The 21,298-nt window shown below is 42.4% G+C and overlaps 1 protein-coding gene across 4 annotated transcripts; it reads left to right on the plus strand.

The window, feature by feature from the left end:
• Positions 1-182: 182 nt before the first annotated feature.
• Positions 183-20,115, plus strand: srpk3 (SRSF protein kinase 3). Of its 4 annotated transcripts, none has more exons than XM_067593404.1 (17): positions 183-266; positions 2,924-3,020; positions 6,100-7,031; positions 10,543-10,651; positions 10,774-10,861; positions 11,066-11,153; positions 11,235-11,341; positions 11,452-11,617; positions 12,719-12,744; positions 13,194-13,286; positions 13,905-13,959; positions 15,336-15,554; positions 15,715-15,812; positions 15,912-16,019; positions 17,159-17,228; positions 17,377-17,469; positions 18,042-20,115. In XM_067593404.1, the coding sequence occupies exons 1-17, from the start codon at positions 260-262 to the stop codon at positions 18,224-18,226; spliced, it is 2,541 nt and encodes an 846-aa protein (XP_067449505.1). In that variant the 5' UTR covers positions 183-259; the 3' UTR covers positions 18,227-20,115. The 4 variants fall into 4 exon arrangements, with proteins under 4 accessions (XP_067449505.1, XP_067449504.1, XP_067449502.1 ...); XM_067593403.1 differs by having other exon boundaries at positions 189-266; positions 2,927-3,020; XM_067593401.1 differs by having other exon boundaries at positions 198-686.
• The last annotated feature ends 1,183 nt before the right edge of the window (positions 20,116-21,298 follow it).

Raw genomic sequence — 21,298 nt, forward strand, 5'->3', positions numbered from 1 at the left:
ATAATTTATATATGACGTAACATTCTGATATTTTGCGTCAAAATTAATCTTGATTTATCATATCAAGATAACATTTCATAATTTGTTTTCTAAGGTTTAGGGTTTCCATAGACTATTTCCTCTGGGACTGTCCCAGTTTGGGTCCAGTCCCAGCGTGGCCGGTCACTGCGCATGCGCACAGCCCGGCCCAGCATGGCCAGCCACTGCGCATGCGCACATCCCGGTGTCCGATGTCAGACTGTCAGCAGCTGTTGAGACCATGAACGGTAGGACCGAGACAGCAAATAAAACACACCCAGAATAACCGAGAAGACCCGGTGCTGACCGGTACTGTGACTGGGCCGGGCTGCAGGAAGAGCCGCTATTCTATCGGTCTGCTGCTGGAGCTAACGGAGCTAACGGAGCTAACTAACGGACAGCGGACCGTCAGCTGTTAACAACCGGGGCTAACGGGCTAGCTGACAGGCCACTTGCTCACCACGCTGCACCGCACTGACCCGCTCTGACCCGGGTTAACTTGTGGACAGTCTGAACCGGACTGTCTGCTGCTTCCACCGCCGGGTTCTGGTGAAATTCAGCAGGTTAACGGAGGCTAACAGGCTAGCTGTCAAAGTACCGTCAGTCCAACCGGGATAGACCGCTCTGACCCGGTTCGGTTTAGGGACTGGGAGCCAGGATGTTGATAGGTAAAGTACTCCAGAACCGTATCTATGTCCCGGTGCAGCTGTCAGTGCTGTCGGTGCAGTTTGGTGTCTGATTCGGTGTCCTTTAAATCAACACGCTGAACTCCGGTTTGCACGGCTAGCATGCTATGCTAGGTAGCATTGGCTAACGGTACCAGCCTGCGACTGCTGCTGCTGTCTCTCAGTTCAGTTCAAAGGAGCTTTATATGGAAACATACATGTATAAAACAAAAAATTACATACTGTAAGTAAAGATCTATTAGAATAAACAGAATGAGATAATATGTCACATTGCAACATTATATAATAAGAATAGGTCAATGTTTTATTTTAATTTATGTATTTGCATACACACAAGACTGCATAATATCCAGATAATAAATATTAAAGATGTGACAGGAGAGGTCAAGAATCCACTTGCTTATACAGCGGATCCTCCCCTCAAGGAGAAAAACAAACAACAATAAAAGAAAAAAAAGCTAACATAATTTAGGAAAATACAACAAAAATTAAATGACAACAAATTAACAGAGTGATCATACAAATAACTAAAATTAACTTAAAATTTCAAACAGAAGATTATTTTTTGCTGTTGAAACATATATCTACAGATAAGTAAAGAGAAAATAAAATAGAAAAAATTTAGAAATTCCAGTTTAATATGTAAATACAAGTAAGTGAGAACTAAATAAACAAGTGTACGCAAAGATATCTGATCTGTATTTATGTACAGTAAGTATGTACAGAGATCAGCACGTGCACGTGCAAATGGTCAGTGCATTGGACACCCTTTTCTGGTCACAACAGCTCACAGATCTTGCTGCTATGTTTGCACATCGCTGTATTTCAGCCCAGCAGATATGGAAGTTTTTTTGTTATTAGCCATGTTTTCAAAATCTCTCTGGGAGGTTATATTCTGTGGGTCGTATATGTCTCTGATGTCTTGGTGCATTAAGCAGGTGATTCAAAAGTGCAGCTGGATTTCCACCTCCTGCTGCGTGCAGTGGGTGCTCGCTCAGTCTGTTTTCTCTGGGGAGCCTGGTCTGTGCTCACTGAGTCTGAGCGTAGTCAAGGATTTCCTTAGTTTTGGATCGGCCACAGTGGTCATGTAACCTGCCACTGTCTCTTTTTAGGGCCAAACAGCATTCCAGTCAAATAGTTTTCTTTTTGTTTTCTTATAATTTGATTTAGTCTAACCTTCTCTGCCATACTCCATTCAGAAAATTAGTCAGAAATGACTTTAGAGTTTTTCTAAAACTAAATATTTGCTGGTAAATTCAGCACAAGTGTGATCCTCCAGGTAGCATTTACTTACCTTAAATCTGAGCTTTTATAATTGGTTCATGCTGGTCACTGCAGCACTTCAGGATGTGTATATTTATACCTCTGTATGCTGATGGTTTGTTGTCATGTGTGTTTGAATGTGTATGTGATATGTATCTGGGTTAATTGCATCACAGTGTGTATGATGTCTGACCTAAAAAAAAAAAGTGATACATTTAATGTTATATTTGTAATATAAAACTAAGTTTTTGCCAAATTAAAGCACAAAGAAGGATATTTTTTAGATCTCAAGTCATTTTCCAGCATTTATTCAAGTTTGCCAATGCAGAAAAAAAGTGTCACATTTCAAGATTTTTTTAATGCTGTTTGGTGTATGATATGAATATTAAAGTAAGAAGAGATTAAAGAGACAAAAAACCGCCTTTAAACACACTTCCCCTTCCTCCTGGAATAATTTTGATTTTAAAGGATTGAGAATATAATACTCTTGGTCAATTTCTCTTAAATGTTTCGCTGAAATAGTTTTCGAAAATTGTACCTTATGCATCATAACTGGATTTAGTCTGTAATCAGTTATTGTATATTAACTGGATATTGTGTTCGCTCGTTTGTAGTGTGTGACAGTTGTATTTGTCTCTTTATGTTGTTTGTATTCATTGTTGTAACAATGTTTATGCTGCTCTCTTGGTCGAGTCACCCTTGAAAAATAGATTTTAATCTCAATGAGATTTATACCTGGTTACATAAAGGATAAGAAGAAGACTCCTCATAATTCTCTGAAGGGATTAACTCGTGTTCCAGGAGTCAAATGGTTGTTAATGTGGAACAAATCTCTTAATTTCCAAATTTTTAAATGGAGTTCGATGTGAGCCAATGGAACCTCGTGTTAATGAACTGGAGGTGTGTTCACGGAGGACGTGGCGTGTAGCTGAATGTGAATCTTTGTCTTCTCTCAGCAGCGGTCGGCGCTGGAACTGGAAACCCCGCCTCCACCGGCAAGAAGCACCGGCGGAGAGGCAAAAAGAACCGGAGAGTCCGAAAAGAGGAAGGAGGGTAAGAAACCAGCAGAGACCGTAGACCAGACACACCGATGACCTCCCTACACACACACACACACACACACGGATACACACTGAGGCTAAGTTTAGCTCTGTGTGTGTGTGTGTGTGTGTGTGAGAGAGAGAGAAACATAATTTGCAGCTTGTGGGATGAGTTTCACTAAGAAACTTTGTTGTATCTTGTTTGTTGAACAGACATGTTGCGCCAACTAATTATAAATCCATCAATAAGAGCTGATGCGGTGATCTAATTGGTATTGGGGCTGATATTGACATTATTAAGTGGATCAGACAGATCTGACAGATTCACATGAAACACAGTTCAGTGTGGTCAGATGTTAGAAGCTAGTTCAGTCAAAGTTTATCTGTGTGAATATTTAATGTAGTGTTTTAATGTAGTGATGTGTAAATCTGTTGTTCAAACCAGATCAATCTGCACTTTGTGTATGAATAGAAATGTAGAAAGGAGACATTGTGGTTTTAGCAGGAGTTAGCATTGAAGCTAATTGTTGACCAGCAGTGAGTACACACAGCATCTCACAGTGGGGTGGTCCTCATCACTGTCGACCTTGGTCCATTAACTTTTTAACTGAAAATACCATCCACTGAAGGAATCTGGGATTTGAGAGGATAATTGACAGATTGATTACAACATTATGATATTAAAAGGGATTTTAATGGGTTTCTGAATGGATGGTGGAGTTTTTATTGTGTAAGAACCTGTTAAAATTGATCAAATACCATGAAAACCATCAAACATGTTAGTAATCAGGTCAAAGTGACCCTTGACTCTGCACCTTACTTGTTTTAAGGTTCAAATTCAGAGATGCTGCTCAGAATCAGTTTTATTGGCCATGTATGGTGATGCATACAAGGAATTTGACATCGGTTTCTAGTGGCTCTCGTTCTTATGCACAACAATGTTCAGTAGATACACATGGACATACAGTTCTGTAGCACCTATGAGAGGCGGGAAGTTGGAACAGATGAAGACCAGGGTGTGAGGGATCTGCAGCGATTTTCCCTGCCCGTTTCCTGACTCTTTAGGTGTACAAATCCTGGATGGTGGGCAGGTCAGCACCAATGATCTGCTGTCTGTTGTAGTCTTTTCCTGTTCTGTTTGGTGGCCAGCCCAAACCAGAGACCGCACAAATGAATAAAAACAGGAAAAGTACCAGAGAGCACAACACCGGGGCAGCCCTCCACTGCGCCATCTTGACCATCTTATCTTCACGGTAATTAATGAATTTTTAGGAGTTGCCTGCCCCGGTAGTCTAATGGTTAAGACACATATAACAAACCGCAGCATTCGCACATAATTTCAGGCTACAGACCCTCTCTCTACTCATGTTTCCTGTCTCTCTGTACTTTCGACTGTACATAAAGGCAAAAAAAACAAATATTGATGACCCTTTGATATATCACAGTCCTTAGTGGGGTTGTTGGTTTGAACTCTGTCCTAACTTTAATGTAAATTAAACCAGCTGACTCCAGAATGGACTAGTGACAGTCCTGTGGAGTTCCACAGGGTTCCATCCTGGGTCCTCTGGGATGTGGTGATTGTGAAGCTTTATGTTTCCATTACAGAGAGAGAGAAATGTTGTGCCTGCCAGACCAAACTGAGAGCAACCAAACCTAGTGTTTTTATGGCAATTATTCAGTGAATAGGATTTAAAACCAATGTATTCCATTGAGCTTCTGATAAAAAATAAAATAAAAAAAAAGACAAATGATTAAACCTGTTGAGTAAACCAGATACGACATGGGAATTAAATAGCTAGGCTAACAGTTTCCATCTGCTTACAGTCTTTGTGCTAAGCTAGCTGGTGACCTGCTGACACAAACAGGTTTGGTGCTCAGCCCAGTGCGACTCAGATCCATTAATAGAACCAGAGACTGAATCATGATCCCACAACACACACACACTCTGCAGTCTATTTCAGTGCAGCTCCGGCAAACCTCAACAATGTCCATGACTCAGAGCAGCTGTGTGTGTGTTGCAGTATGTGTGTGTTACAGTGTGTGTGTGTGTGTGTGTGTGTGTGTGTGTGTGTGTGTGTGTGTGTGTGTGTGTGTTTCACAGATATATGATCCATGTTGACTGTTTCATGCAGCATAATTCAGTTGAATGTACCTGGTTACAGTGACGTCATTATGATGTCATCACCCACAATCTGAAGTTGGACTCCGCAGTGCCACCATTCAGGACTGACTGATGTTCTTAGTTTATTTTTAGCTTTATGCCTTTATGAGACAGTTACAGGAACAAGAGAGGAGAGAGGTGATGCTGACAGGCAAATGACTACTATAAAGTGGTACAGTTGACAAGAGACCGTAATCTCAGAGTAAACAGACATGATGGAGGACGGAATGTAATGTCAGAGACATATCAACATGTTAGTAAGATTTTATTTATAAAGCTTCTTTGGTGGTCAGACTGAAAACAATGTAGGCCTCTGTGTTGGTGTGTGTCTGTTGTTTCAGGTGCATACACTCACCAAGCACTTTATTAGGAACACCTGTGCAATCTAATGCAATTCAATACAACAGCTCTGCCATGAATTCTACTTTTACAAAGCTTATAGGTGGTGTGTGCATATACCCCAATAAAAAAATTGGGCTGGGTGATAAAATGTATTCACACAAGAATCTCAATTCTTCTGTGATTCTGAATCAATTTATGGATTTCAGAAATTTTTTTTTTTTTTTGACGGAACAAAAAAGGTTGAACTGAACAGAGAGGGAAGTGTAGCATTCTGACAGTTTACAGTGCAACACACTAGAGTTATCGTAAAGTTAATCTTCATGTTGTATGTAATTATCAAGTTAATAATGATGTTTGCAGAGAAAGTATTTAGTGAATCCTTGGTACTCAATCACCTAGAGACTAACGTTTACTCCAGCATTAACAATCCAACTCACACTGTAGCACTTTACTTCACCCTGTGAAGAAAATACATTTCATTTCCTGCAGCTGGACAGCATTTTAGTGTAGAAAAGCTGTTACTATCTTATGCCTCTGATAGATGATCTGATGAGCAATAAATTAATAACTTACTTTTTTTCTGTTTCAGGTCTGATGACCTCTGTGATCTTCAAAGTCTGAACCCTGACAGCAGCCTGCCCCCGACACCATCGCAGAGTTATCCCCAAAACACCCAGCTGCCCCCCCAAAATACTCCAGAAACTACCACACCAATAGGAAATACGCCAACACATCCTGAAGATACCAATGAAACCACTACAGTACCCCAACAAGAACTCCCACACTTACCCAATGAAAACAGCCCCCAACGCCCCCAGAGTGACCCCCGAGCACCTTCACCACGCCCCCAGAATACCCGCCAGAGCACACCACCCCCTCTGGATACAGTAGATACCCCTTTACCAGCCCCAAGATTTCCTGAAAATACCTTTCAAACTGCCCCGCTTCCCCCCCTGACTGTGCCAGTGACTACCCAGATCTTCAGCCAATCACCTCCTGCCACATCTCAAAGTCCCACCTATAGTCCCAGCCAATCACCGCCAACTGTTTACCAAAATATTAGCCAGAATTCCTCCAGATTGCCTCACAGAACTTTTGAAAATGTCTCCCAGAGTCTGTCTGGTAGGAAAACAGAATCCCAGCATCCCTCCAAATCACCTCCAACCTTACCCCAGAATATTACCCACAGTCCCTCTGCCCAGCATCCTGCCAAAGCTCCTCCCACCCCTCCATTAAGCCCCTCCCACCCTGACCCCTTCCTGCTGAACTCGGTAACCTTTACCTCTAGTGTCTCCTCCCACCTCTACTCCCCTCTCTGCTCCTCCTCTGCCTCTTTCCTCTGTCCCCTTGACTCTCTGGCCCCGCCCATCGGCCTGCCTCCCATGATGGCATCAGCCCCCACTCATCTGACCACACCCCCAACGACTATGAGTCCGCCCCCTCCTCAATTGACGCCGCCCCCTGCACACCTGTTGGGCTCTGATGATGAAGAGCAGGAAGACCCTTCAGATTATTGTAAAGGTGAGTTTATCAGAGAAAACTGAACAAGAGACTCACAGAAAGTCTTTGATCCGTTAACATTAATGTTGATAAAATCTCAATAGCTCTCTGTAGGTCAACTCCAATATAGTGAGCCAAATATATGTAGAATGTTTTGTGATTATTGTGGCCAAAAATGCTCGATTTTGCAGCAGCTTTTGCAAAAAATTGCAAAACAATTTGCAATGTTTTATGTGTTCTTTTTGCAGTAAAATCAAGGGAACTGGAATAATAATGCAATTTTTTTTATTTACTATCAATGAAAAGTCATATGTAATCACTTCCTTCAATAAAAAACATACTACATATCACATATCACAGAAACAACTATATTTCAGTGCTTATTTTAAATGTATTTTCTGAACATGAGAGCCATTATATAAAAAAAGAAAATACTGTGCTTGAGTTCCATTTATATCCTTGCTGAATGCAAGCTATGCGCTCCAATGATGTAAGCTACCACAACACAAAATGCAAAAATTGGTCCAAATTACAAGCCACGAGCGGTGTTCATGCGGAAAAGAATCGGTAATTTAGCAAATTGCAAGCTCTCGCAAATAAGATTTCTTGAATTAACGTTGAATTATTGCAATCAAAAAATTGCAATTACCTGGAGAGATTGGATAAATTATCCAAAATAGATAGTTTTGATTGGTCTTGGTTGATGAGAATTTGATGCATCCATTCATCCATTTTCCGCTGTTTATCTGGGTCCCAGTTGCAGTGGCAGTTTGTATGTCGCTCTACCGAGCCACCTGCCCCATCTCCTCCTGGAGGAACCAGAGACATTCTCAGGGCTGATGGGATATATAATCCCTCCAGTGGGTTCTGGCTCTTCCCCGGGTTTCCTCCCAGTTTGTCCAGAATACTGATCAGATGCTGAACCTCCTCACCAATGGTTCTCCTCTTCCTCCTGGATATCTGAGCTCCTTACCCTGTCTCTAAGGCTGAGTCCAGACACCCTGCCAAAGAAATGCACTTCAGCTGTTTAGATCTCATTCTGTCAGTAACTACCCAGAGACCAGATACACAGCTGAGGACTGGAACAGAGCCTCAACTTCAGGCTCTGTTCCCTCTGAACCACAAGAGTTTGATAACAGGGTCTGCATTACTGCTGACCTGACACCCTCCATCTTACCCTCACTTGTGAACAAGAATCTGAGATACTTGAACTCCATTTACTTGGGGCAGAGACTCACTCTCCTCCTGAAGAGAACATTTCACTCTTTCCTGTTTCCAAGACATTGGCATGAGAGTCTGAGGCCTCTGGACTGCATCCAGTACCAGAGGCCTCAGACTCTCTTGCCAACATCTTCACACAATGCTGCAAACATCTCAGTGCACGCTGGAGTTCACAGTCTGATGAAGACAGCTGAACCACATCTTCCACATAAAGCAGGGATGTAATCAGGGATGTCATCATTCATCATTCTGGAGACTCTGCACACCTCAGCTGCACCTTCAGATTCTTTCCATGAAAATCACAAACAGAATCTGTGACAAGACTCATCGATGGTGGAGCACAACACTCACTGAGAACATGTTTGATTTCCTTCAGAGAATGTGGACATAGCTCACTCCGGTTATACAACAAGCAGATGGCGTTTTCTAAGTTTTGTAAGGTCCCAACTATCCCATTCAGGCAACCTAGAAAGATGTCCTGATGGTTGGAGTTTACCCTCTTTTTTTTAAACAAAAGGAAACCACCCTGGTCTGCCAGTCCACAGAAATTGTCCCCAACCGTTATGTGGATGGAAAGATGTGTCTACCAAAACAGCCCAAATTGTCCAGAGCCTTCAGCTTCTCAGGGTGAATCTCATCCACCTCTGGCGCCTTGCCAGTGTGGAGCTTTTTGACCTACTTCAATGACCTTCGCCAGAAAAATGGATAAGACTACTTCCCCTGAGCCCTCCAGCTCTGCCTCCTCTATAGAGGATGGGTGAGTCAGCAACTTCCTCGAGTGTTCCCTCAACCATCTGTTAATATCCTTAGTCAGTAGTTGTCCATCGCTTGCTAAAAACAGCCTGGGCTAAGCTCTGCCTGCCCTTTCTGAGAGACCTCGAGGCCAACTGAAAGTCTTTTTCCATGGCCTTCCCCATTTCCTCTCAAGCCAGACTTTTTGCTTCTGTGACCACAGATGTCCTTCTGGCTTCCAGATACCCGTCTGTTGCTCCAGGAGTCCCCTGGGCCAACGAAGTGTGAAAGGACTCCTTCAGCTGGACTGCCTCCTTCACAGCTGGTCTCCACCAGTATCTTATTAGTCAGGAACCACTGACTTTGCCTCCGCAATGGAGGTTTTAAACATGGCCCACTCAGATTCCATGTTCTCAGCCTTCCTTGGGATGCAGGAAAAACTCTGGACAGGGGGCCTCTGCCAGATGTTTTGAGTTCACCCTCACTACTCATTTGGATTTTCCATGTCTGTCCATCAGTTTCCCCTACTACCTGATCAAACTCACCACCACATGATTATCAGCTGACAAATCTGATCCTCTCAGAGTGTTAAAGACATACAGACACAGATCTGATGAAAAGACTGTGATGTTGATCATCAGTCTTTGGTGTTCTGCCACAAGGTCTACTTATCAACCACTTAATATTCAAACATGATGTTCATTAGGAACAATAAATGACTAGCAGTGCTCAGGTTCAGATCAGGCTGCATGTTCCTCCCAGTAACCCTCCTCCAGGCTTCTCAATCGTTGCCCAAGTGTTGTTGAAGTTCCCTGACTGAACTATGGATCCTCCAGGTGGTGTCCTCACCAGGACCCACCCAGAAACTCCAAGAGGACCAGATACTCAGATCTAACACTTAAAGATTTCCTTTCTTAGACCTCTTAGATATATATAGGTGATGCGGGAAAACTTTTAAGGCCATGTTCAGATGGAAAACTGCCCTATGTTAAAACAGTACAGGGGCTGCAGTGGTGGGGTCGTGCTGTTTGAGGTACCGGTGAGACAATTAGATATGATCCAGGAAGTGGAGTTGGAGGTATGGATTAATGCTTTTATAGAGGTTAAAACACTGCAAAGCGGTTTGTAAAACTCATGGACAGGATTTTACAGCTCTGGAAAGTTTCACAGTGGCAGTTGTTTTATCTGTCATTGTGACAATTGCGAGGTAAACAGTCAAACACAGCGTCCACGTTACAAAGTAATCCAAGAATGTGCGCTTGGGTGTATATGATTGGCCAACACAGCGCCTTGCTGGATGACGTCGGGTTGCGTTGCAGCATAAGTTTTTGCTGGATGACCACTGCGTATTTTTTGCCAAGCCATCTGCGGTGGCACCCCTGCTGTATAAACACACTGCCCCCATTCAAATCAATGGGAGGGCTCCATTTTTTCATGCACTGCTGTTTTCAGTCTGAATGCGACCTGCTGTCAACCCCCAGACCACGGACCGGTACTTGGGTTTTCACAGTGATATCTACAGTCTCTCTGGTTCCCTGCTGTATTCTCTACAGTTTATTCTGTTGTGTTTGTGTTCCAGGTGGTTACTACCCGGTGAAGATTGGTGATCTGTTTAACGGGAGGTACCACGTTGTCAGAAAACTCGGCTGGGGACATTTCTCTACCGTGTGGCTCTGCTGGGATCTGCAGTACGTAACACACAATAACACACACAGTTTATCTTTTTTTGAAACACTTTTATAGCATCAGCACTGGTTGTATTTAACCCGTTCAGTCACAACATCTCAACTTGTGTCTCTGTCTGCTTTAGGAAGAAGCGTTTTGTGGCGTTGAAGGTGGTAAAGAGTGCTCCACATTATACTGAAACGGCTCTGGATGAGATCAAACTGCTCAGATGTGTGAGTTTCCCAACCCCTGGGCTGTGGACTAGTAGCAGACAATATAACAGTTGCTACAGGGCTAAAAGCAAACAATATGATTTGTATGACAAAAGCTGAATAATAATTCTAAAACTAAATACCCAGTTTTTGCTGTTATTACACTGAAAAAAACAATAACACACTGTCATCAGGGCAGAAGGTAACCAGTCTGTTTGTGTCCAGGTGAGGGATAGTGACCCCTCTGACCCCTACAGAGAAACCACCGTCCAGCTGATCGACGACTTCAAGATCTCCGGAGTCAACGGAGTCCGTATCCTTCATCATCACCTGTCTGTTTCTCTCTCTGTCTCTCAGCTGTATGTCAGTCAGTAGTTTCCTTAGCCTCTCTCAGATGTCTGTATGGTTTTAGAGGTTCTGGGTCATCAGCTGTTAAAGTGGATCATTAAGTCCAACTACATGGGACTTCCTTTGGTCTGCGTCAAGACCATCATCAGACAGGTAAAACACACACACACACACAGGTAACACAGTCCCATCATCCATTGTAGACTTAGTCCTGACATCAGAGACTGTGACATGACCTTGCATGTGTGTGTTTGTGTGTTCAGGTGCTGCAGGGTCTGGACTACCTCCACACCAAGTGTAAGATTATCCACACAGACATCAAACCAGAGAACATCTTATTGGACGCTGATGAGGTTTACATCAGGAGACTGGCAGCTGAGGCGACCATCTGGCAAAGAGCTGGAGCCCCGCCCCCTTCTGGGTCATCAGGTGAGGAGCAGCGACGTGATTGGTCCGACAGATATGCCTGTAAACAGCATTTACTGGTGTTCTGAGACAGACTGACTCCAACGTTTGTGATGTTCACTGTTCGAACAGTTTTTAGACTTTTACAGTGTTTGAAGACCAAAAACGTTCTTCTAAACATTTTAGTAAAATTGTGAGATTTGCTGAAATTTGAGTTACGCAATAAAAAAAAAAGTAAATTTACAAATTAAACCAGCTCACACAGATATGATTAGGGGAACAAATGCTCTATCGCACTATGTATATCCATCTCCCAAAAGCAGCCAAACATATCCCGAAAGCTTTGAGCTCTATTTATTGTCAAAAATATTCCCATCGCTTCCTCTTACGGGCACCATTTCTAACGCCTGCGCACAAAGCCACAAAAGCGTGTTGATGTAACTATGATACCAAGCAACCGTAAGCTGTCATGTCCTCAGCTGATTCATAATAGATCTCTCTGTGAGACGCTTTCACCGTCACGTCCACTGAGCCCTGAAGACCGAAATCCTGACACTCAGACAATTTAAAACCTGTAGGACAGAGACGGATCCGAGTCAAGCTTTCATTAGACTGTGTCTCACAGTGCGACAAGACAGAAATCTATAATCACACAGTATGAAGGGGCCCTGTAGGTGGTAATCAGCGAATCAATGAAAACACGAATAGATTGATCAGTAATACAGCCTCAGTTTCTCTCAGAGGTTTATATGGATCCTTCTGTGATTCTCACTTCAGTCAGTTTGTCTCCAGTGGAGTCAGACAGCAGTGTTACTGGGAGCTGTGATTTCCACTCTGCTCAGACAGACAGACAGCTGTCTCACCTGTCTGCCTGTCTGTCTGTCTGTCTGTCTGTCTGTCTATCTGCTTTCTGAGCTGTCTGCTTCTCTTCTCTTTTTTACACAGTTTTAATTCTTCTGTTTTTTCCTGTCTGTCTCTGTCTGTCTGTCTGTCTCTCTTTAATTATTCCCGTCTTCATGTTCACTTCTCCATCTTCACCTCCTCTGTTCCTGTTTCTCATGTTCTTTTCCTGTCTCTCTCCCTCTCTCCCTGTCTGTCTGTCTGCCTCTGTGTCTCTCTCTCTAGTTAGCACGGCTCCCAGGGATCTACAGGTAAGTGTCCAGGTGTGACGCCTGCTGTGTTCTCATTGGTTACTGCCCTTCAGGTATTTCAGGTGTGTCCACCAGGTGTCATTAACCGCAGAAAAAGGCTGCGAGATGATTGGATTAAAAAAAAAGTCCAGCTGGTTGGATGTAAAATGTAAAAAAAAAAAAAAACTCTGAGCAGGAAGTCGTCCTTCAGATGCACAGCACATACTGCAATGCTAACGTCACTGTTTGATTCCCGTCCAGTTGTTGCATGTGTCACCCCCCCCCTCCAAAAATGCAGGAAGTGTGTGTGTTCAGTAGTCTTGTAGTGTCAGTAACGCAAAGTGTGTGTGTGAGCTCTTAAACAGCATTATTACATTGTTGTTGTATAGAAACTTCACTTTGTGTTCTGCTGTCTCTCTCACCATCCTGTGTGTGTGTGTGTGTCTGTGTCTGTGTGTGTGTGTGTGTAGGCTGGTAAACTGTCTAAAAACAAGAAGAAGAAGTTGAAGAGAAAAGCAAAGCGTCAACAAAGATTGTTAGAGGAGAGACTAGTGGACATACAGGTACTGTAATATTACTGTAATACAGCCGTAACACTGCCGTAATATAGCTGCTAACAGTCCATTAGGGTAAGAACATCATGGCGGGTGTGTTGTGTAGTGAAGCGGGTGGGTCGTCTAAGTCTGCAAGACTGCAATTAGACCCTTCTCTAACACAGCCATAATACTGCATTAATTTAGTGGTAATGGCATAAAGACTTTTACATACATTTCAGTCTTCAGAGAATCGAATATTCGTTTTCGAACAAACACCTGTGTCACAGTTGTCTGGTTATATTGTCTGTTACTAAAAATGAATCCACACCTGCCAGCCAATCAGAATCCAGTCTTATCTCAGTTGCCATGGTATAACAAATGTTACTGTATTTTAATTGATTTTATTATTGATTTTAGATTTAATATTTCATGATGTTCTTTAAGTAAAGCACTCTAGGTTCTACTCTATTACTACTATAATATTACTGTAATAGTACTGATGGACTGCTGCTGTTAATACAGCCTGTTCTACTACTTCCACTACTTACTACCACTGTAATTTATAATGTCAAGGCAGCCAATCATAATTAAATAGGATATGACTGCTCCCTTCAGAATACATGTTTGTGTTTTTGTTTTGTTCAGAGGATGGAGGAAGAAGACGGTGTGTTTTTACAGCCTGACGACACAGACAGTAACGGTGAGTACACTCTGCTTCTGATACTGTATTAATAGATAACTAGAAAATGCAATTTCTGTAGATGTTGCGTGTGATTGCTGAAAGCGAATTTAGATTGCATAACTGGAAGCTGAACACTATTGAAAAATCTAGCAAGACTAAAATCTGCAATGGGTGGAAGTGAACCTACACCCTCATGCATGTAAGACAAACATGTTATGCACTGAGCTAATATGTCACACAGGAATGTCAGGCCAGATTCTGCTATTTAGTCTGTCAATTGCATGAAATTGACAAAGCAGTTCAGCTCAGCTCATTAAGCAGATTGACATCACCTGGGCTCCTTCATCCTTTAACTCTTCTGAGTTCTGCCCTAAGCGGGGCTCGCACTCACAGTCTTTGGATCTAAAAGGAGTTCAGAAGTGTCATGAGCTTAAACCAGTGGACTACTCACACATGCTATGTAGTACAGGAAAAGATGTCTTTAACAAGCATATCAATCCACATTTTAGGTAATAATGTTAAGGTGAGCTAGAGTGGAATTGAATTATGGTACAGGATAAAGATGTGAAGCAACTTTGTACATGAGAGCAATATTATGAGGAGCACTGCAGTGAGCAGGTATCGAACACACAACCTTGTCATCTAAGGTGCAGCTGATCAGAGAACAGTGTTCTAAACCACTGAGCCAACAGACATTCACAAAAATGAGAGGAAGAAAATCTCCCTTTTGATGATGAAAATGTATTTGTCTTAAACTAGAGCTTGAAGCCCAGAGATTTGTACATCATTAGTGAAAGCAAGACTACTTTAACATGAGAATGAATGATTTCTGGTCTAAAATTTTCTGTGCTCTCCACTGTGCCTAATCACATGACACACTGGTGAGACCTGAAAAAGTCTGAAAAACCCCTGACTTTGGGCTTAAATTGCTGAAAAATGACAAAAGATATCACTAAACAATCTGATAACTTTGAAAGTTCAAAGTTTTGTGAACATTTTACAGTTTGAATGGTGTCTGTACGATAAGGGACTTCCGAGCAGTTGAGTGTCAAAGTGAACAAGGTTCCAACTCAGTTGGACGGTTTGTCCCATAGACTGCCATTATAAATTTTAATGTTTTAAAAAATTATATAAAATCGCTGAAACATGTTACATTTCAGAAAAATACAAGCACACATCTACTGAATGAGTTGCACAGATTGACAGTTGAATGGTTTTTATAGCACAAAGTATGCAGCAGTTGAAACGCGGCAAAAAACGTACAGAAGACGGAATAAGAATAAAGAGTGAGAAGAACAATGTGTGATGCTGGAAGCAATCACACAATAAAGGTGCTTCGGTTGAACTTGTTTGGTGCTCACAGGCTCCCGCTGAAGTGTTTCTGTGTTCCACAGGCTCTCTGGTCGTCAACGGCAACACTTCCTGCTCCACAGCCAATAGCAAAGCGAGCCCAGACTCCAACTGCTCCTGGTTGGAGGACAGGTGTAACGGCCACGCCCCTGGCCGCTTCTCCAGCCCTGCCTCCGGCCTATCAGGGTTCTCCAGCTCTGTGATGTCAGCAACGTCTGAGTCAGCACTTTCTACACAGTCGGGATACTCGAGCGGACGAGATGGTGACTAATCACACGCACACAGATAAATATATACAGTATATAGTATGTTTATATATACTGTATATAAATATAAATAGAATAAAAACATGTACATATATATAATATAAATATATACGTATATACACACACCTGACAGGTAACATCATCTCTGTCTCTTCAGTGTGCAGCGCGTCAGATTTTGTCCTCAGTCCTCTGGATCCTCGGAACGCAGACAAACTGAGAGTGAAGATCGCTGATCTGGGAAATGCATGCTGGGTGGTGAGACGCTCTTCATCATCATTACTTCTTCATCTGTGTTTGTTTAACATTAACCAATCAGACACATCCTCTCTCTTTCTCTCTGTCTCTCTCATCCAGCACAAACACTTCACTGAAGACATTCAGACCAGACAGTACAGAGCTCTTGAGGTTCTGATTGGAGCAGAGTACGGAACACCTGCTGACATCTGGAGCACAGCTTGCATGGTACAAACACACACACACACACACACACATACACACACACACACACATACACACACACACACACACACACACACACACACACACACACACACACACACCTGCATTCAAAATTGTACTTAAGTAGTATTATTGACAAAATGTACTTACGTTTACTTAAAGTCTGTTCAAGGTGGGACTCATTTGAACCACTTTTTAAACTGTTGGATGGTTTAATCTGTTGCACTACGTCATGTTTTATTTGTTGAACAGATATTCAGTGAGTAAAATGTAAATATGTACAGTAACCAGCCGGCAGATACATGTAATAAATAAGTGCTGAGTCCTGCTGGTAGACATGCAATACAATTCTACAAACAGTCCCCAAGTTTGTTTTTTTAAAGGACGGGTTCACAATTTTCCGAGTGAAACCAGCAGTCAGGTGTCCATATGAACAGTGAAAGAGGTTTTCCTCGATGTAATCATTCCTCCTGTTCATACTGGATATTAAAAGATCCTTCAAATGTACTTTAGGCTCTGCCGTAGTCTACTCCGTCGCTACTGTTGCGGCTGTAAAACGGTGGATAAATTGTTTCGAGCATCACACGACCCCCGTGAAATGACTCGTTTCACTATCAGAATTTGATCCATTTGGTCTCATAACATTCGGAAAGTCAAGAAGATCTGCACGGTTAAATTATTTTATCATCGTTCAAGTTAGCAGAGGGCTAACTGGAAGTTAGCTGCTCAGCCCACGGAAGTCTCTAGTGCACATGCTCTGCTTATAGAGCATCCACAGTATCCATCCATCCGGCCAGTGCAAGAATGTCACCACCGACACCAGATTTAAAAACTCTGTATGCTGTGAAATACAGAGAGATTTATCTGGCAGTGATTGATTGGCAGCATTGTTTGAACTTGTTTGGCGAAGGGCTTGAATGTAACGGACGTTCATTTATATGTAAAAGTTCCACACTGCAGATTTAAGACAGACTTGAGAAATTGTGAACCCGCCCTTTAAGTGTCTGTTTGAGCTCCTCCTTGCATCACAGCCTCAGGTGTGTGTGCAGGAGGTCAGCAGGTTCACACTGGACTGTTCTTATGTTGACAAAGTGTACTGATGTATTGATCGATTAATTGATTGATTGATGTGAATATTTCAGGCGTTTGAGCTGGCAACAGGAGATTATCTGTTTGAACCTCATTCAGGAGAAGATTACACCAGAGATGAAGGTACTGAACATCATAGTACACATTTTAGTGCTGCAGTGTAGTACTATACTATACCACAATACTATACTAAAGTACTGCAGTATTAGAGTACTACATCCAGTACTCCACTCAGCATGAAGTTACAACAACACAAATTATCTATGTTCAGATCACATCGCTCACATCATCGAGCTGCTCGGCCCGATCCCTGTGCCCTTCGCTCTGTCTGGCAGGTACTCCAGAGAATACTTCAACAGGAGAGGTGAGACGTTTTTAAATGTTCCTGTTAACGATGTCATCAGCACGACTGAACACAGAAGCTCAGGACTCGCCTGGATTATAACATACATGTTTGAATCTGAATTAATTAAAAGGTTTCTTCTGTCGGTTTGGCGGATGGCTCTAAATACTACAATACCCATAATCCTCAGCTGCTGTCGCTATTGAGAAGAAGCCAGTCAGACGATCAGAGCTGCTGTGAATTCAAAATGTTTTGTTGTTGACATTGTGAGCAAAACACATCGCCGTGGTTACCGAATTCATCCAAAACTGAGTCTGAAAATTTAATCTTCAGCTTCAGCTCACTGTTAGTGAGGCGTGTTAGCTCTGTGATTGGTTGTTTGTTAGTGAAATGCACCTTGGGAGTTGACTCTAGTTTGTCTGCAGGCTTGTAGCTTCAACTTTTTAATCAAGGAACCAGATATTTTCTAAGCTAAAATGTACAGTGATGTCTGTTTCTTACCTGTCTGTCTGTCACTAACCTGTAGTCTGTCTCTCACCTGTCTGTGTGCGCGCGTACGTGTGTGTGTGTGTGTGTGTGTGTGTGTGTGTTAGGTGAGCTGCGTCACATCTCAAGTCTGAAGCCGTGGGGTCTGTTCGAGGTTCTGTTGGAGAAGTATGAGTGGCCGTTGGATCAGGCGGCTCAGTTCAGTGACTTCCTGTTGACCATGTTGGAGCTGTGCCCTGACCGCAGAGCGACTGCAGCACAGTGTCTGCAACACGCCTGGCTGCAGACATGAGCACACACACACAAACAAACACACACTAGGTTTTGGCGCTATTAAGGTGTTAAGGTATACCACAGTATTTAGAAATCCTGAAGGTTTGATTTTCAATTTACACATAAACATTTGCACCCTTTTTTTTATGTTAAAAGTGACAGACTGTGTTAACGTGATGTATTGTAGTGCACAACACGGCCACCAGAAGGGCGGGCAGTCCGTCATGATAGAGAGGCAGCTGGAAGAACAGGCAGGAAAAATGAAATGAATTTATTTACAGAAGGGAACTTAAAGCCAACAGAAGAGTTATTTGGAAGAAAGAATGAGCTTGAGCTGTGTGGTCATTTTTGCTGTTAACAACAAACATTGAAGTCACCCGACAGATAAAACACAGCTCGTAGACGTTGAACCTCAGCAGGACGTGTGACAGTAACCGATGTCAAGACAGCTGCTGCTAAACTCTCAACCAGCCGCAAATACTGTCAGATAGCTTACAGCCAGGTGAGAAGATGGGAAGGTAAAGTAGATACGTTCTAACCTACACGCATATGTAGACACACACACACACACATGCACACTGTGTTGAGGAGTGTTAGAAGTGTGTCACTCTGTGGTGGTGGTGATTTAATGTGATGAGGGAAATTATCACCTTGACCTCTTGACTGTCCTGTCATCAGATCCCTAGGTCGATTGATTGATTAAATGATTAGCTGTGCAGGTGGTCAGAGCATCATGTTACTGCTCCATCAAATCTCATGACTGAATCCAGACGTCTCTCTCCACTGCAGCGCGTTCACATCTACAGATGTAGTCTTGTTTGTTCACACATTATGTAAATGAGCCGATCTATTGATCCTCCTCACACACAGACACACTTCAGTACAAGCGAGGAAAAAGAGAGAAACTAAATAAAACAGCGGTGGAATAAAACTCTGAGTAACACTCAAGTCTTCATACAAAGTTCATGTTCCATTGAATACTGAAAGGTTTCCTCTCGTACTGATGACTTGCTTCACTTAACAGCACAAACAAGTAAATAAACTCATAGAGGTAAATAGTTATTATGATGTGTCCTGACAGCAGAGGAATAATGTTTCTCATCACTGCACCAGATAGAAACAAACTGCAGGTGCAGACATTTGGATTCAGTCATCTTCTCTCTGCTGACCTCTGACCTCCAAACATGTTCTCATGTTGCCTTATTAAATTAAATCTGGTGTCTAACAGGCATCATGAGAAGAAAACTAAAGAGTTCACTTTTATTCTCAGTCTAGTTTTAATTTCCCTCCCTGCAGGAATCTGATGTTTTCTGAACCTTTCTGTGTTTTTGATGTTTTCTCTTAAAAAAAAAAAAAAAATCACGTTAAACTTTACTTTTGTTTCTTTTCTGGAACTTTATTCTGCTGTTTTTTTTTTTGTTTTGTTTTGTTTTTGTGCTCTTTAAGTTTTTCTGATTGTTTTTCTTCTCAGAGGTGACGTTCATGTTTGACTCTCTGTTCACTTCCTGCTGTCCCCTTATGAAATCAGTGATTATTGATCAATGACCTCTAAGACTGCTTAACCTCCCTGACGATGATGAATATTAGTTCTGGTTTAGACGAGCACACTGTAGCTTCCTGACAGCAGCCGACCCTCTCACTGACTCTGATCACGGTATTGATCGTATTGATCATTTCAGTTTGTAGCTCAAAGTGACCTCTGACCTCCTCACCTGTTTATCTGCTCTCACCTGTTTCTATATTCATATAATAAATAGTGCCTTGAAATGACCCCTGACCCCTGACCCCTCCCCCTCTTCCCTGTCACAGTGACATCACCAGTGACATAAAGAGTTTTTTTCTACATGTGTCCGGTCTGTGTGGAATGTTTCTTCTGTGAAAAATAAAGATTAATGAAAGCTCCTCTGACATGTCTCCTGACCTTTGACCTCTGACCTGAAGGATGGGAATCAAACCAGCAACCTCAGCAGGAGGAGAGTCTGCATGCTTGCCTCTGCTGGTGACAAGAGTTTATAAGCTGAAACTAATGACTTCATTAATGGTAATTATTCACTTGATTATTCTCTATTGATCAGTTATAAGAGTTGTTCTGCGTCATCAACACGTGACCTGATGGAAAACAAAAAGTTGTTCAGTTGATGAAGATATTTAATATCTTTCTGTCTCTTGATATCCTTGAACTTATTTTGCATTACTTTGTAGTATAGTGTTGTATAATATGGAATAGTATAATATGGTGTGTTATAGTATAGTAGATGTATAGTATGCCAAAGTATATTATGTTGGGTCGTGGTATACTGTAGTATGCTGTGTCATAGTATAATATAATATGATGTGTCATAGTGTAGCATGATATGTTATAATATGTTGTATCATAGTATAGTATGACATGTCAAAGTATATTATGCCTTAGTATAGTATTTTGTGTCATAGTATAATGTGGTGTGTCATCCTATAGTAGGGTATGCCAGAGACATTGCCATCATCATCATCATCAGAGGAATATGATGAGGAGGACGGGTCCTGGGTGACCCCAGTAGCTCCTACAGTTGCAGCATCGACAGGTGGACCAGGGGGGGAACTACTGACAATGATGAGAGATTTCCTGGCAGCACAGCAAAGGAGAGAGGAGGGCATGGTGGCAGAGATCCAAGGCCTGAGGGCCTCTCTTCTACTGACTAACCAGTTGGCTAAACCTGCCACAACAAAACGTTGCCCAAGCACCACCTGCTCCGAACCTGCCTGTTGTTGCTTCAGCTTAAAGCACATTGACAGCAAATAGTCCCAAACTTGAACTGTCAATACCAGAACCCAGGTGTGGGCACCAGGATACACTGTCAGAGGCACCCTCTCACCATTTTCAAGACTCTAGCAGCAGACCTGACCAGCTAAGGCCAGAGCGGAGGCATTATACTGAGCCAAAATTGCTTCTATATTAAATGGGTGAGGACATTGAGAATTATTTGTTATGTTTTGAGCGCATTGACAAAATGTGGAAATGGCCGGAGACTGAGTGGGCATGCGGACTTATTCCACTGCTGTCTGGAAAGGCACTGGAGGCCCACTGCAATACAGACGTGAAAGCAGTGTT

The sequence above is a fragment of the Thunnus thynnus genome, chromosome 6, assembly GCF_963924715.1.
Source record: "Thunnus thynnus chromosome 6, fThuThy2.1, whole genome shotgun sequence".
NCBI lineage: Eukaryota > Metazoa > Chordata > Actinopteri > Scombriformes > Scombridae > Thunnus > Thunnus thynnus.